Source organism: Lissotriton vulgaris, chromosome 9, assembly GCF_964263255.1.
Source record: "Lissotriton vulgaris chromosome 9, aLisVul1.2, whole genome shotgun sequence".
NCBI classification, from domain to species: Eukaryota; Metazoa; Chordata; class Amphibia; order Caudata; family Salamandridae; genus Lissotriton; species Lissotriton vulgaris.
The window spans coordinates 80,802,554-80,820,618 of record NC_141697.1 but is presented as its reverse complement, the minus strand read 5'-3'; the positions used below and the strand labels follow the sequence as shown (position 1 = coordinate 80,820,618).

The 18,065-nt window shown below is 42.0% G+C and overlaps 1 protein-coding gene across 1 annotated transcript in view; it reads left to right on the top strand.

The window, feature by feature from the left end:
- Nucleotides 1-18,065, top strand: part of CDAN1 (codanin 1) — a 232,752-nt gene that overhangs the window by 182,360 nt on the left and 32,327 nt on the right. Inside the window, exons 18-23 of the mRNA XM_086937098.1 lie at nt 1,176-1,309; nt 6,525-6,628; nt 7,268-7,417; nt 8,390-8,453; nt 10,390-10,468; nt 14,915-15,081. Coding sequence (XP_086793224.1) covers nt 1,176-1,309; nt 6,525-6,628; nt 7,268-7,417; nt 8,390-8,453; nt 10,390-10,468; nt 14,915-15,081 — 698 coding nt within the window. The remainder of the gene's footprint in view (nt 1-1,175; nt 1,310-6,524; nt 6,629-7,267; nt 7,418-8,389; nt 8,454-10,389; nt 10,469-14,914; nt 15,082-18,065) is intronic.

Below are 18,065 nucleotides of genomic sequence, written 5' to 3'. Positions count from 1 at the left end.
CATCGGGCATCCTGGTGCTAAAGAGGGAAAGACCGTAATAAACGGCTATGACATGAACAGATAGATGTTAAATTCTGGGAAAGAGCCAGGTTTTTATTTGTTTACGAAAAGGCAAAAGATGTTTCAACTGTCGCAACTCCAGGGGTAGCTTATTCCAAAGTTTTGCAGCAGCAACACTGCACGCTTGTCCCCTCAGCTTAGCTCTTCTAGTCAGGGGTACTTTCACCCAGTTAGCTGAAGAAGACCGAAGGCAGCGAGGGGGGACATACCAGCAAAATTGACTCTGCAATGGTATGAGACCTAATCCATGCAGTGCCTTAAACACAACGCAGAGGGATTTAAAATGAATCCTCTGCACTATGGAAAGCCAGTGCAACTCCGCAAGGGCCTGAGAAGAGGAAGATTGACTGGGACGTGTCAAAGCCAGCTTGGCTGCCATATTCTGAATTCTCTGCAGTCTCCCAGTTAAAAACTTGGGAGACTCTAACAATAGAGAATTACAGTAATCCAACCTGCTCAAGATCAGGCTCCTAACTACCAAGGAGCGTGTTTGAGCAGAGCGCAGAGGAAGAATTTTTCTCAGGACCTTCAGGATTTTTGAGCAGTTGTGGCATTCAGAAGTGGTCTTTTTGTTAATCGTGTAGTGCTGCGGAATGAGATATACATATGCACAAGCTGAAAATAACTCTGTTGGGGTACTATTTGAATGGAATATTAGTGGTATGGCATGTTAGGTTTTCACGTGTCGGTATCAGAAGCATGGATAGTGCTATCCATGTAAGTGAATAGGTGAAGGTGGTGGTGCACAGCAGAGGTGGTCTGCACAAGGGGATTGACTGCAGGTCCAGGCCCTGCAGTTAACGCATGCAACGACTAGCCAAAGGCTTCCATAGTGCAGAATATGTAAATGATAGTTGAAAGCAGTACTCCGGAAAAAACACTGTGAAATTACATTGAAAAAGGCCACCAGGTAAGGTTTCATTATGTTTCAGTACAGACAGACAAGAAAAGGCCATGTTCAGACTTCTCTTTGATATTTGTCTTTACTCCTGATTCACAATCTCATTCAAGCTTCCCTTGGCTGTGCATTAATATAATAACAAATGGATTTTGAATTCAATTTAAGTTTTGAAATATTTGTTTAGATTCCTTCGGAAACGTGTTTTCTCTTGCAGGTGAACTACGCAAGTTGTTGGCCTCTTTTGTCGCAGGGAGTGGCAGCAAGAATGGGGGATTTATTCGCAAAATAACACCAACTGCTGCAGAACCACTGGTGCCCAAGCCAGTTCAGACACACAAAAAGCTGCAGGTACCAAGATCACTTTCTTGTTCTTATTAATTTCCCTTTGTTCCCACCACTTGCCTTACTTGTGGCGTCCTTGCTATGTTCAACCTAGCTAGACGCTGCTTCTACCTGATATTCTAGTTTGGGAGAATACATCATTAAATCAACTCTACCTTTGGCTGTCCAAGACCATCTCACTGCTCTACCTTAAAAAATATATAGTGGTTCTTCCTTTTTTCTGGGCTCGTTATTTGTGACTACGCTTCTTATTACCTGTTTGTAGCTGAGGCATCGTAGATGTACACAATGGGACGGTTGGTACTTCTCCGTCATGGCTGACCATCACTAACCTTGGACTGAACAATTACAACGTTTCTTCTATCTCGCAAAGGGATTCTTAAGTTGATGGCTTCCTTCATTCATATTCAACCCCTAATGATGAAAACAGTTCTCCTTTCCAATGTTTCGTACTAGATGTATTAAAGTTTACGTGGGTTCTCAAATTGTGGGAACTTGAGCCCCTGTATTGAACAGTGATCACTCAATAACAGGAACTGATGAGGACTTCCAGGCTGAAGTAACAAAATGGATTCCCGTATTTCATCCCAAACCCAGTTTGCGCACCATTGTTTTCTGTCATCTTTTCTGCGGTTGCTCATTGTGGGTTGACCAGCTAAATATGTCTGAAAAATAAATACTCAAGGCATCAAACTTACTGGCTACCTCCGAAGGGCCTTCTTTAACGTAGAAGGTTTTTGTCTCCTCTTTGCTTACCCCAGAAAACATCATTTGTTACACCTGGGCATTAACTGTTGGGACTCTTTGTGCCTTCGAACGTATTCAAGTGTTGGTTAATCAAACCTGTGCAGCAGTTACAGTATATATCTACTTTGCCACATGGTCTGTAGAGTGCGCACACTGTATTTATGTGTAGCTAAGGAAGTTGGCATTGTCTTCTTTGCTTATGATTTGAGTCAGTTCCATGACAAATTGTAATCCTTTTCCGACTAGAGTGGCTACAGAGACTTTGGAGGAAAAATGTGATCTGACTGAGAAAGCGGGATCCACATACGCCTTAAAAAAATACCATCTTACCATACATAAAACCCAGGCTAATTTCTTTTCCACTAGAGAAATAAGTTAAATTGTCCAATACTTCCATGCTCGGAAGGCGGATAATAGACATGTTATACCTTCTTCTGAGCTTTGTGAAAATCTGTCTTCGATTTTCCAGAGTGAAATCCCTTCCAATTGCTCTTCTGGAGGACCTTTTCTGTCCCACTTCAAGACTGTTTCTATGGAGGAATCCGCTCAGCCCATTCGGAAGTTCCAGTCTGTCTCTCCACGTCATCCGTGTCCCCCCAACATCCTAATATAAGCAGTTTCTACAATAATTCTAGTCCTAAACGATCTCTTCAGCTTATCCCTGAAACAGGCAGTTATAACAAAGATGCGGAAACACCATTAGGTTGTTCCCATGCTAAAAAATGCTCACAGATGACCCCAAGTTTATTGCAAATTTCAGGCCAATTTCCTTACTCCTGACCTTTTGGAATAAACGGACCACTTAATCACTACCTAGAACCCAAAAATTGTCTCCATAGTTTGCAGTCCAGCTTTATGCCGAGCTATAGAACTGAATCTACTCTGCTTGAAGTTGTTGAAATTATCAAGCTGATTTGGACCAGGGACTGGAACTGTTGTGTCTTTAGATATCTTATTTGCCTGTTACACTGGGTCTCATTCTGTCCTATTAGAAAGGCTGGCCGAGGGTGGAATTTTAATTCTGCTTTGCTCTGGATTAAATTGTTCTTGCCAGATTGTCACCAGACTGTTCATCTTCCATCTTTTTCCTCTGGGACCAAATCTCTGAGACTCGGTGTCCCAGAGGGCTCTGCCCGGAGCCCACCTTTGTTCAATGTTTATCTGGCTCTGCTGGCAGACATCATTCAGCCTTTTGGCTTCAAGGTGGTGTCCTATACAGATGACACCCAGCTCATGCTATCCTTCCAAGAGGTTCACTTTGAGCTGTAGAATTCTTTTAAGTCCTGCCTAACCCTGAGCTCCTGTTTTGGTTTGAGAGCAACAAATGCTTTTCTTGTTTGGGGGATTAAATCCGCTGGCGAGGTGACACAAGCGATGTTGATCTTGTGCTGAGGACTCCGATATTTTCAACAATCCTGTGTGAAGATCATGGTTGTGTACATAAATCAGCTAAATATTCATGTACATATTCGCCTGCAGATGCTGTGTGATACTCGTCTTATGATAAGGACTATGATAGCAAATGTTTGTCATCCCCCTGTGGTTGAATTGCTACAATATGTTTTTCAATGCTTTCATTGAGGCCTTGTGTTGTAGTTTGAGACTCAAGGAGGCCTCCATTTGAACACTAGTTTTATGTTACTGCCTCAAATACTGGCCATTTAAAGTGATCCTTTGCATCTCCAAACTATCTGAAGTGCTGGACTTGGGTCATTGTGATAATTTTAGAATAGAGTCTCAATGTGTGTTGAGATATTCTGTGCCTCCAGGTTAGTTCTCTCAACATAAGAGGCCACAAGAATAAATAATGCGTAGATAACATTTTCAGTGTTTAATCTTAGCACTGTTGTAAACAACCCCCCCCGGGTAGTTTGTTTGTAAACCAAACACTGGCCACTTTGTTTATGTTCTTGAGCAGAAGGACAATTCCACGAAGAGGATGTGGTATTACCAGTCTTGGGGGGTGTTTCAACTTGTGCTCAAACAAGTTTATCTCTCATGTTCTATGTTTTGTTCTGAGGGCACAGCGGCTTTTCCAACGAGCATGGGTGTTTAGTTAGCCAATGACAATCTAGGTTGATATTCTTCTTGAATTCATTGGCAAAACGGTGATATGCGTACGCTTCTGTTGTTGTTGTTGTTGTTGTTGTCCAGTCATCAATGTACCCTAGAAGTAAACCAAGCCCTTTTTATGGAGTTATATAAGTGTGTTTTGGGGGGATAGCTGGTATCTTTTGTGTTTGCAACACTTTTTGGGGGGAATGTTGGTGTGGAGCAATTCTATATCTAGGGTGACGAAGGCCAAATTATTTTTGCCAAAAGTTGATCCTTCAAGTAGATTAACTGCATTAATGGAGTCTTGAACATTTGTATTTGATGAGTGGTTTGAGCAAGGTGACAGTGTATTTGGAGATGTGGTCCCTTAAAGAATCAAAGGAGGTTTTTGTAAACCCTCATACATAATGGGTAGTAGATAAGTTGTGGCAGACATGGATCAATCTTGATAAGGAATTAATCATTTTGTGCTGAGCTGTCCACCTGTGAGTCCTTCATCCACCACGGAATTGATTTAATATTGTAGTTCGGAGGTTGGGTCTCTTGTGAGTTTACAATAATTAGCAGTTTGTCGGAGACCTATTCCTATTTCACAAAAAAGCACTACCACGTCATGCTGCTCTGTGCCCATAGCCCGCCATTGCTTCCTGTCCCTGTTCAGCTAGTGATGTGTACAAGCCAGGGGAGTTTCTCTATTGCTCACCGATGGTAACTTCTGTGCAATAGCATTTATAGTTCTTCAGACGGTCAAAGCATCTGCAATGCACAGGGCGCTACCAGTGTTGTACAGTGCCCTCTGTGCTGATAACTTCATCTAGAGCACCATCTCTAGCACAGCCCCAAAGGATCTGGAGAATGGCATGCTGGTGGTAGGTGGAGACAGAATGTTCTTCATGAGTCAGGCATCCAGCTCTCTGCTGCTAGTAGACTGTCTGCAAATAACCACACAGGCTGCACCTGGGCAGAGATCTGTGCTCTAAGCAACTACTGCATGTGTTGCTGATGGAGCAGATGAGCACTGCATACTCGTACATAGGGGCTTTACCTTCTGATGAAACCTGTGCTCTACTTGAGTGGGGGTCATTGGAGAGGCCACGCGTGCTGGCAAGGAGAAGCGACAGAATAGTGCGCCTATTGCTGCTGTGTGGTCTGTCTGCATGATGCAAGCCGGGAACTACAACTAGCGACAAGCCACAGCACATCTGACGATATGATGAGGATAGAGAGATTGTAGAGACACTGAGGTCATAGATTTCATCATCCACTCCCACCAGGGACGCTCTATCTGCACTGTCCTTGGAATTTTGGTTTTCCCCTATCCCTTGCTAATAAAGTAAGAGTGTGTATCACCACAGTTCTGTTGTGCTGCTGCATGGTGGTGCTGGACAGTGTGAGTATTCATTCATGAGGAGAGGGGGGGGGGGGTGGAATGCTGTACCCAGTCCAGTCTTGCAGGCATAAGGATGGAGCAGGACATAATCCTGAGAATCAGCATGGCACATTGTATTGATAATTCTCACCGTATTTGTGCTGTTTGCCCTGAATGTGTGTAGGGTCACAGCCTCATCCGTAGCCACCATGGTTTCCATCTTAAAGGGGATGGTATGATCATCTCTGTAATAAGTGGCTCATGTCTCCTGTGTTAGCCTGCACCCCTGTGTAATGAGTGAGGGAGAAAGCTACTACCCGGGCTTCTACTGGTAATTCAATCCAGTGAAAAGCTTGGTTGTGCTCACACATATAGTAACTGAGCATGTACAGTTTTCCAAGTGCTCCTTTGCAAAAGTTCTCAAAGCATGAAAGGATATTATTAAAGTAGTTATGTATGATCAGTTCCTGCAAGTGGCTGCTGGTCAAGTGCTGCATGTATATGCTGTCTCATCCTGAGAGAAGGTTCTATTGACATGTTGTCTCTTGACATGTGCACAATAGAAAGGGGAGGTGTGTGAGCGCACATGCCTGTCCATTAACGTACTATAGTGTGTGCCACAAATCGAGCATGTGCTAGGAGTAGGGGCTTTGACCTTGAACTCCTGGAGATGGTGGTACTGAGCCACCTTAGAAATGGGATACTTCCATGAATACGTTCAGGTGATCCTTTACGGAGGAGGGGTCATTCTTGTGCATCCAAATGCTATTTCTAGTTCTTTTCTTTCTTTGAATCTAATAATGGAGCACAAAGTTAATTAGAACAAAGCCTCAATTTAATCGCCAACCATCTGAGCCATCGAGAAGCCACTACAAATGTTCTGAAAGCCACTCTACGCTGCATATTGAATGTTGCAGTGCAGGAATCAATAGATACATTTGGTTTCTTTCTTTGGTAATTTGTATGTAATGTCTGAAATATTAAAATTAATTAGGAAAATATGATTGCCTTCTTTTTTTTCTTTTTCATAAAAAGCTATGTTTTTTTCAGGCCGCTTTGGAGCAAGCCTTCTTCCACAACCAGCCACCATCTTTACGCAGAACAGTGGAGTTTGTGGCAGAGAGGGTGGGCTCCAACTGTGTTAAACATATAAAGTAAGTGCTTGAGTGGAGTGGGCAGAGGCTTATTCGACACATTTGATGACCAGTTGGCACTGGAATGTGTTAAAGAATATATACATATATATGTACTAATATGCAACCCGAAGGTGCCTCAGACCTAATCCATTTAATAGACAGTGGCCCAATCTTTCAGAGGGGATCCTTGTAGGTGAAAAACTCTGCTTACCTGGTGCTTATTGACGGAGCAGACATTTGAAACATTCCATTCCGGCTGTTTGCGCCTTTTCTGAGGCGAGGTCAGCCACCCTGGTCTATTGGATGTTAGTCTTACATGTAGTTGTCTTTGAACCAGCTATTACCAACCTTGCTTTTTTTCTCCTGGGCTTTCAGGAGACAGCCTGTGCAGCTCTCCTTCTGGCTTGTTAAATTACATTCCTGACTCCCATGTCCAAGGGTTTGGCATACACTAATTATCCTGAACTATGGAGAGGGGTATACAACAGTGCATAGTTCACTCCCTTCTACATACAGTAACTCCATATTACTTTGTTAGTCTTGTGAAATGTATCCTAACAGTTTAGGTCAAACAATATTTTTTCCTTAAACAGCTTTTGTTGCAGAATGTTTTGCACCCATGTGTTCAAAGTGGTTTTGTCTTCTGCTTATCTGTAGAGCAACTCTAGTGGCGGAATTAGTAAAGAGGGCCGAAGTCATGCTAAAGGATAAAATAACGGACGAAAGCGCCAACAACAACAAGCTCCTGGATACAGTGTGCTCCCAGCTGTATGAAGATGGGCGGCAGGCTCTGGACAAAGGACGCGAGTAAGGAGTAAAGCAATGGGCACATGGGCGGAACGATTGTATTGATTTATAAAGGTGTCATGGAGAGAATGGAAATCTCACCATCCCTTTCTGGTGTTGGTGATGTTAAACCTGCAGCCTACTGGCAGCCAAAATTCAACCCAGGTCACTGTCTATGCGACTGCATGTGCTGCAGATTATACAATCCGGACAGAGCTTAACAGATGCACATCGCTTTATTGATATGACAGATTCCCACAGTTTGTGCACATGGTATTTCTTTTTCTATTTCCACATACGTTGTTAGCACTTTATAAATGCTATATTGCATCGAATTACTTTGTTGTCCATAGCACTAACTGCCACCAACAGCATCCTTGCCTCGTGGTGGTCACCTGAGGCCCGTATGCACAATTTACTAAATTTCAAGTAAAAATTAATACAATAAATAAGAAACTAGTTGCATAGAAGGGCAGGGCAGGCTACACTGGAATCCCGGGTAAACTAGATAAGTAGAACTGTTAGTGGTAGCTGTATGTTATTGTTGATGGTCAGGTTATTCTTTTTTTTTTTTGGGGGGGGGCTTTTTTGAGTTTTAAACAAAGACCAGGTCCGACACATATCATACAGAATAAACAGACTGATCAACGTTATTGTACAATTCCACTCTGAGCAATGTACCCATACATCAAAAACGCAGAGGATCCTCCCTCCAGGCAGTATATCCTCAAAGGAATGCAACTCATTGTCTATGGTCCATGGCCTTGGTGAGCATGCGCTAGTTTCATCTAGACATCGTGCTTGAATTGCTTTTATTTACACTCTGGGGCATAAGCTTCAAGGGATGGGTGGAGGAGATGCTATTACTACTTACCTACTGACCGTATTTGGGTGTCTGCACAAGAGACCGGATTTCCATGTGCCCGGGTAGAGAACCTACAAGCCTGAGTTGTAAACTTTGTTGAATGACGCTCTTCATCAACCCTACCACAGGTTTTGCAAGAAACGAGGTCCCGAAGCGGTTCGAGTTCTGCTGCCAGAAGAGACGTCTGTGGCGGTATGTGCAGCACGTTTCACATCTTTTGTCTCAGGATGTAGAATAATGTTCCACGGAGGAGGGAGAGGAAGGAGTGCGAGGGGGTCATCGTGTCCACTTGGATCTCTAGACTGTTTACCAATAATTGGATTGTGGAGCTTTGGTTGCAGCAGGAATAGAAATTAATAAATGCAAGTTAAGTTTCTTAGCACAATGTATGGTCGAGGGGGAAGCTACATTGCTGCGATTTGCCCCCGTTGATCTGTTTTCCCATTTCTGATGCTCCCATGATCACTGCCCCTTCAAACCTCTGGAGGGGCTCTCCTCCTCCACAAAAGGTGTTGGGGACTTTGCTTTTAATTCAGTATGAGGCAACATGTTACAAATAGCGGATTTCGTTGGCAAGGCTAAAGCTACCAAACTAACAATAAAGGTAATTCTACAGCCTAACTTCTATGACAAGCAGGGCTGTCTCACTGGGCCAACCAAATGCTTTTGGTTCCACGACTCATCATTGCATGATGTAGCATTCCATTGGACTCGATTGTAAATGTTGAGATTGTAGATGTGTTTGCACATCCAGTGTCAGACTGAGCATCCGATAGCTTTCAGAAAGGCAGGCGATCCTTCCAATACGAAAGTAACTGAAGGTCTGATGAGTTTGGTACTGTGAGTATATCTTTACCATGGTCGCTGTACTGAGGTTAAAAGGTGCTGGTCATTCATTCATTTATTTGAATCAAGGTATTAACAATCAAGGTATTAACTAGATTCTAGGACATGCAAAAGTCTGCTTACTGAGTTTCTGTCACAGCCAGAGGGTAGGATTCAGAATATCTGCAGTTGACCATTTTAGTATGTCTTGGTGGACCATGCATGGCATTTTGAAGACGGGAAGCTGGCGCTAGCATTTTCCTTTAGATGCAAGCTTTTAGCAAGTTCTAAAAACTGGCCTGGCTCATAGTTTGAGGAAGCTTTGAAGTTGGCATGTCAAGGCCCAGTTGAGAACCCGAAAAAATATGAAATAATCCAGTCATGAGATGACAAGCGCAGTGAATTATCATACGCAGAGAATATTACTTTTTGCCCTTTGTGCTTTTAGAGCATAAAAGCCAGTGCATTTAACAACACAAATGCAATAACTAGAATTTATTTAAACAGTTTTTCTTACTCAGACTTAGCTGTTGATAACTAATTATCATGCTGGTTGATGCCATCACACCTGGCCTAGAAATAAATATTTTTCTTTGCAAGTTGTTGAATAGTGGGCACTCTACAGAAGTAACGGAGCATCTGCCTGTTTTATTTTGAATAAACTAAGGTTTTTTTGTGTTCTTGTCACTTGACACCCTTCTTTTATCTCACACACTCTACCCTTCGCCTTACATTGTAGTGTCTGCCATTTCAAGTAGGGAACCATTGGTCCCCTGAGGCTTCTGCTGGCATATTCAGCACACAAGCCGGCCTCTTGTGGCCTTACTGACATCATTCTGTTAAGGAAGGCCCCCTAAGCCTTTGGGGCACACAGGGCTGGTGAAAGAGGAGCACCCTCTTTTCTTAACCGGTCTTGTATCCCTCTAATAACATAAATTGCCCGGATTGAGAGATCGCGTGTGGTACCTGGAAGGGTATCGCTGCTGCAAAATCCCACTGTTAGGATCTGCTCCAGGGGACCTGAGAAACATTTTCTTATTTAAATTACGAATTCAGCTGCAGTGGGGAAACAACATTCTGAAGTTGTGCTCTCATGTGTTTATATTAGGTGTTTACAAGTTTTATTTGCAGTTACAAAGTAGAGAAAACCAAGTGCAATTTATGGAAATTGAGTGAATGATTAGATTCTGCTTTCATTAATAGAGGAGAATTTAATGCACATATTTCTGTGCTATTGTAATATATCACTGTCCTCTTAGATGGAGTTTTAAATATGGCTGTGTTTGTTTTCTTACTCATCAAGGTTTTGAGGAGCGCAGAAGATATCGCAGTTGGACTTGCTATAGAAAAAGCCTGTAGCTGGCTTTCTACCAACATCACAGGTGAGCAAAGGCTTCTGAAGCCAGTGCGAGCTCAGTTTCGTATTATGTGTTAATGATCATCAAAGAGTTTGGACTACGAATTCCACTGCCACTCTGTATGAACCAGAGGTTTGAATCGACTCCCTAAAGTGTGAGCGAGGTGTAATTTTGTGTACGTTAAGGATATCTAAAAAAACATGCATACCATTCACTTTGTCTTGTATATTGTTACTAACAGCTGAAAGGTGACTTGATCTTCTTTAGGTAAAATTAAAAGAAAATATTCCTTGGGTAAAATACAATAAAAAAATAGCTTTGGTAGTAGCTGTCAGATAAACAATAGGCTTCACTATTTGGGGATTGCCCCTAATTTTAGGTCTGGTATTAGCCAAGAACTTTTGATTTTACTATATATATATATATATATATATATATATATATATATATATATATATATATATAATATCCTGCTAATTCAGCACTTGACGCTGCAATTTTACCACAGGTACAGATCTCTCAGACACCAGGATTCGTGAAATGAAGAGTTTTATTCTATTCTCTCCTCTCCACCAGCATGACGTGTTTCGGCTGTTTCACAACAGCCTTGATCACATGGCATCAAAATACCAATGGGAGTGCTTAAATACTGTGTTAATTAAGATTGGCATGAAAAACACATGAACAACTGACATAGAAAAAATATACCACGCTATTTACAAGGATTTAAGAGGGAAAAACGAGAATTAATTGATATAACAATACCCACATACCATTGACATATAATAAATCTAACTTAATGATAATGGGTTCCAACTTTCAAATTACAGTCTGTCAATTAATCAATACTAAATATAACACAAATGCTAATTGATAAGATCATAGTGATGAAATAAAAGGTTTTTTTCTATTTACAGTGAGCCCATTTACTACATAGACAGACAAGTAAAACCTTGTGCCCTCTTTCTTTTGATGACATAAGTGTCAACCTTATTTATAATCTATGTCAGTTAAAAACAGATGATCGCCCGTGCTTGATGTCAAAGAAGTGCTAGTGCTTAAAACAATAAAGTGCATAGTGATTTGCGCAACAGTTATAGATTTGTAATAAAAGCTGAATACAACCAACCATCATAAAATGATCTATTAAGGTAAAATATGCGCTAAAATTTCATATATGTACACAGATGTAAACACTGAAGCACAAACGCTGATTATATATATATACACACTTGTGTCATTTCCATTTTTGCTGCTACTCACTACAGCATGTGGCAATGGGCAAGCAATACGTAAGCCAGCTACCTTCACTTTGAGTGACTGCAGTTTACTCTCTCACAATAAGCACATCCACATACAAGGTAGTTCCCTTCAGTGCCAGCATGGATGTCATTTAGGGGTTGCAGGGTATGCAACTGCGACCCCTGGCTTACCTCTTGTGATGCATGGCACTGCCTTTCTGACTCCTGGCCTCAGATGTGAAGAAATCAGTGCCAAGAATACAAGGTTGACTCCATATTGCTTATTTTCTGCCTATTTCTCATTATCCTAATATTATTCTATTATTCACAATTGGTGTGATAAAAATAGAGCATACTAAGCTTCAATGGGACCATTGGTGGCAGATGTGTTAAGTAAAAATGGTTTTAAATGTAAGTTGTGTGTGTGCTTGTGAGTGAGGATGTGTTTATGTGAGAGAGTGTGTGTTTTTGTGAGCATGTGTCTGGAAGTCTAAGCATGTTTGTGAGGGAGACCGGTTTTGAGTGAGATTGTTTGAGATTTACTATTCCTTGACGTGAGGCAACGCTGCACTGAAATTGCTGCAGTGCCTTATTTCAAAGGGAGAGAAATAAATATGCTATATCTATTAAGATATTGAGTATTTTTTCTTTTCTCTCCCGTGTACTGCCGCACATTTGACAGCTATGAGCCAATGCACACACTCTTGCGCATAGTGCAATCTTGTGTGCAATCCTTGGAGCATAGGTGTTGTACTGAATGCATTCCATTCAGTACAAAGACTATGTTTTAAGATTTGTTCTCATTTTGTGTGTGTGCTGTTCAATGCGGTGCATATGTAAAGTTGAAAAAACAGAGATAAATTAAAAAATGTCTCATTACTCTGCCTCGAGGGGTTGTAAGCGATTGGGGCAAATTTCTGTCTACAAATGTTTGTAGATGGGTATTTGCACCAAAACCCATGGGTAGTTCCTTGGGGATGCCCATGCACCACCCTTAGAATTCCGTGTTGATGCAAAGTAATGCAAAGCAGTGCAAATAGCAACTTTGTGTTACTTTGGAATACTGTCCAGAGCAAATCCTGATTTGTGCGCGTTAGTAAATCCCATGCTAACAGTTTGTGTCAGTGCAAAAGGCTTTTAAACTTTGGCCTGAGTGTCAGTGTAAGTATGAGTGAGTGTGAATGAGTTAGATACGCATTTGGGTATCTGAAGAATTCCGCCCTTTTAGAGAGGGCCTTATTGCCGTTATCAAATTACAATGCTTTAAGAAGATTAAGTGGCTGGCCTATGTAAAAGAAAACATGGAATGAGTTAGTCCTAGCCAAGTTTTGGGATGACCCATGCTCTAGAACGACTACTGTGTGAGTGGTGGTTAAATCAAGATTTTGGGAAAGAGTTCTGCCCAGTATGAATTGTCCAGCTGCACGGGTAGAATTTAAAAGGCGATTTTTGTTGAATAAAAATGTGCCAGAGGCTGAGGATTTTCCAAATTACATTCGACCTTTGTGTGCTCGTTCATGTTTTTTGCAGTTCAGGTATAGGACTCTCCCAATTGTGCCCGCACTTCATCCTGGGTCTCTGCAAAGTCTAGGTGAACTCGGAGCCAATCCGGTATGCTTGTGGATGAAACTGAGGAACATTTGTTGTTCTTCTGTCCAGAATTTGCTAAAACAAGAGCCAGGTGGATTGTACCCCTATGTCGCCTATTGGGTTTAACACATCAAATATACGCCTTTGCACTCTGTAAATGCGACTCTTTGATTGTGATTAAGGTGGCTATATCCAGGTTCCTTTATGCAGCTTGGTTTATTAGAAAAAAAATCGTTAGCTTGATCTTAAATGATTTTATGTGCACTGTGACCACATCCTTGAGTGTTTTATCTATATATATATATTTTTTTTTTTGGAACAGGTGGATTTTATCTATTTACTTACATACTGGAATTGCTGGGTGTTATCTATTTATTTTTATCGATTGTGACTGGCTTTTATTATGTATTTTTGATGTCTGCTTTTATGTCTTCATGATGAAAGATACATTTTCGATCTGTCAATAAATGTTGAACCTTTAGTTTGATTAACAGTGAATAGATGTGAGGGAGAATAAATAGGAATTTTTGTAAGGGGGTGTAAGATAGTGTGAGCGAGAATGAATGTATGAGTGTGAGTGAGAGAATGAATGTGAGTGAGTAAATGTGAGTGTGTGTGTAAGCCGGAATGTGATGGGATGCTTTCGAGTTTGTTGTTGGCCCTGCCCTACTGGAGGTTTATAGAGATACCCAGGGCAGAATAGTGATCCTGGCATACTTGCATCACTTCTTAGCATGACCTACACCTGTGACAAAATACTGGCCCTGGCACCCTGGGGGTAATTATTGGCATATGGGAGATAGAATTACATAACTCACTAAAATAAACTGAAACTATTTCTAGCAGCACATAGCAGCTAGGCCTTAGATGGGTACAGTGATGATCATAATTTGAAGCCAGTATCATAAAGCAATAGACAGTGCCCCCGATAGCAAAGATTCATAAATTAAGACTGCATTTGAGATGTCCCTCTGAAAGAACAGGTTGAGTCATTGCTGCTTGATGAAACTCTTCCTTTGACTTCCTGCTTTGTATGTTTGTTGTCAGAGAATGAACAGGACAAATTGCTGACTTAAGTTGTGAGTCATTAAGTGCCATATTCATACCTGCAGCTGCGCGTGCTACTAGTTTGCTGGGTGGCATCTAACAGTTCAGCTTGCGTTAACTGCTTTTTGGATTAATTGCAAGCTAACTGCAGTTCCAGCAAATGACTTAGCTAGTGAAGGAGGTGTTTATAAAATAACTCTTGCATCCCTAAATTGTGTTGTGAGCAGTTACACACTTGGGGGCTTTACATCCTTCAATTCAGAGTGGAAGAGCACAGTCTACCAATGTTTCTCAATGTCACAGATGTTATGTCCATTACTATCACAAACCTCTAATGATGATGCACCCCCTTGTTCAGTTCTTAATATCAAAACAAGATTACAAGGCTGGTGAAGTGTGGAGAGTCGCATAAAGTTCTATTAGTGCCTGCAAATAAACACAGGGCCACAACTAACCAAATGACATTTAGCAACGTTGGGTGTTAGTAGTATTTGTGGTCTTTCTTTTGGCACTTGCCATGTATCACTGGCCAACTGGTTAAAAAGTATTAACACGTGGGAAAATCCAATTACTTTGGGCTTCTTGTTCACAGCGTTGATTAAAAGAGAAGTGAAGGCCACCTTCAATCGGATGCTAAAATTGCATGGAGCAGCGGCATCAGAAGCCAGTGAGGTGACGCAGTACGGGGACACAATAAATTGTCTTGCAGGATGTGACCACACGCCTCCTCTGCCCTCTTCAATAATCAACGAATTCAAAGTGAGTAAACTTTAGTTTCCTTTTTTCTACCGCTTGGTTGAAAGCATTGTTGACTCCTAGCTAGCTGCTGACATTCACCCACAGTACAAAATTTGTAAAAATTATTTAAGAGCTCTTTTGAGGTACTTGAACACTGACTTTAAAGTTCTCGTCATTTCTTCTTGAAAAAACAGATGGGTTGTAAGCTCCTTGTACACATTAGAATTTGCTTTAGCAAGTCTTCAACTGCTACCAGCACTTTTTTACACTTTTGGCTGCCAGATATGTTTCTCTCTGCATGCTTCTTGCTACACTGTGGCCTCCAAACTGGTAAAAACTGTTCTCTTGCAATATATTGCAGGAATATTTGGGTCACATGCTGTGCAGTCTCCTGAGACTTGGTGTTGGGTCCTACACTTTATTTGTGTTGCTTGTGTTCCCTTCTGGAGGGGGCCTCACCTGGCAGTTCACGATGGTCTGTTCTAATGAGGAGCAGTTCTGTAATGCTTTGCAGAAAGCGGGACATGGTATTGTGTGCAGAATCTCTCAGCTTGTTGCTGTAGCACTTGTTTTTCATCAAGGCTTTTCTTCCGGTTTTGGACGTTGATTGATTAACTTAAGATCAAGCTCCCCGAAACTCTCAACGGCACCACCTCCGATTCCTTTTTGTTCAGGAATTCAGAGCTGTTTCAGACTATTTTGCTGGGAAACTTTGCACCAAGACAATACTCTGCACCAGAGACCACCAGCAAGTTACAAACGCAGATTCAGAGTAACTGAATCTGCGAGCAGCCAAACAAAATTTTCAAACTGATTTCAAAGTTTCCAACAAATGAAGATTGTGGGTCATAAAACAGTGACTTGTTTGGGAGAGGTCATAGAAAATACCTTTTTCAATTATGTGAAAGTTAGTAAACTCTATTCCCTTGGTCAGACCTGTGTATTGAAGGACCATAGTTTAAGGGTTTGGCATGTAAATGTTTTTGCCGTAAATATAAATATATAAATGTAAATCCGTATTTGTAAAGCGCGAATTACTCACCCTTGTGGGTCTCAAGGCGCTGGGGCCGTCGTGGAAATTAAATGAGCTATTGCCCAGAGTCAAATGGTGCTGAGCTGAGCTGCCGCCGGAGCCGGGGATCGAACCGTGAACCCTGTGCTTCGGAGTCAGCTGCCCTGGCCGCTGTAACACCTCTCCAGTACTGTCAAAAGGCTATTCAGCACTGAACAGAGATGGCAGAAATATCATGTCTTAATGGAACAAAAATGGCATTGCTGAATTTTGCGATGATGTGAAAAGCACTGATCATAATCATAGATGTTGACGAGGGGGAGTGCAACCAATCACCTGCCCATGAAAAGGGATTTGTCTCTTGTGACGATGAGTCTTTAGGGCACTCACACAAAGCTACACTCCCTAGGACAAACACTGTACTTAGAGTGGCCAAGACTCACTTTATGCCAATTGACAAAAGGCATCCACCTCAAAAAATGTTGCCTTTCAAAGAGCTCCCGCTCCATGACAATGGACGGACTCCAAGAGAGGACCAAACCTGAATGCCAAGTCTGGTGGCTTAACTTAACTTCTAGAGTGCACATCTACCCTAAGGCTTCCCCTCTCTGTGAATTAAAACGTGCACCTACAGGTTTGCAGTGAGACTCGACCATTACTTGGTATACAGCCAAGTTATGCAATGTTTTCTGAATTTGGCCTCGTCCAGCTCAGTTATCCTATTGATTGGTATTGTATTCCTTAGTTGGGGGAGAGGCAGGGGAAGTATCTTCCACCCCAATTGGCATTCTGTATGCATGGAACTGTTAGCAGACACTTGTTAGAGGATCTTAAAGACCTCCTTGGACTACAGGTAGTCAGTAGGGCTCTTATACGGGGCCCTTCCCATTTATTGCCCTGTGAGTCAAACAAAGTGCCTTGTTTATTCATACACAAAGTTCTCGATGTAATTTATGCGTTCTGCCCCGCTTCATACTCTGTCTGGGCAGTACTACTATCCAAAAGGAGACGTTATTGAGAACCCTGTCCAAGTGCGTATATGGAGATTTCCCAGGTCCTCCTTAATGGTGGCAGTCTCGTATCATAATTAGGAGTGCGCACAGTATCGCGGCTTCCCCTTGGCCTAGGTGGAGTTTAAGCATTCAAAGGCATTTTTTTTTCAGCTGCATCTAGGAATCTCACTAGTCTGCAGTTTAATTGAGGCATTGCTGGGTCAAAGCATGCCAAGACTGCTTGTCTCCTTGAGCGAATATTCCTTTGGTTTAAGGGGACTCTTAGCAGCTGTCTTCTTTTCTGTGTCAGCTCCTTGCAGGAGCATAGTAAATGGGTAATATCGCCCCGGCCATTATTGCACAGACTACAAGATGTTCGAGATGGCTCCCTCTTCCATGATGGAAGGTTCTGAGTGCACGGGATCAGGCCAAGGCGAAATTTAAAGAATTTTAGTTTCTGTGGTTTCGAGTAGCCCAGATTGAAATATTTTTGAGGGGCCAAGGCTTTGTAGTTGTTCAAAGTCATCCAGGCATGCGATCTTGCTGAAAAAGGTGCTTTGTCTTCCACTAAAGCTTGCTTTTTCAAGGATTTCCACACTAATTTCTTGAAAGCTGAATGGTGGATCTGCAATGGCCAAGAGTCCAGTGCATGCTAGAGCCTCCTGAAGATAGCATCTTGCAGGTGAATCCTCCCTCTGCTGAAGATCTTGCTATAGAAGGTTATTTAGAGTTTTGGGAGCCGATAGTCTAATTTTGTTCCAGCAGTTGATATATGCCCCCGATCTGGCCCATAATTGCTTCAGTAGGCCGAATTCCAGTCTAATTTGCGCCGGGGAAGTGTAGTTTGGGAGGTTAAAGGTGGTTCTGTATGCTTTTACTAAGGTTATGTCCAGCAGTTTTGCATCTCTTCCTCCTAAGGCTTCACTACCATAAGTAATTGTGGGAAGAATTTTGGCCTGTGCTACTTTTAGTAGGGGGCTTAATGTTGGGCCTAGTAGTTT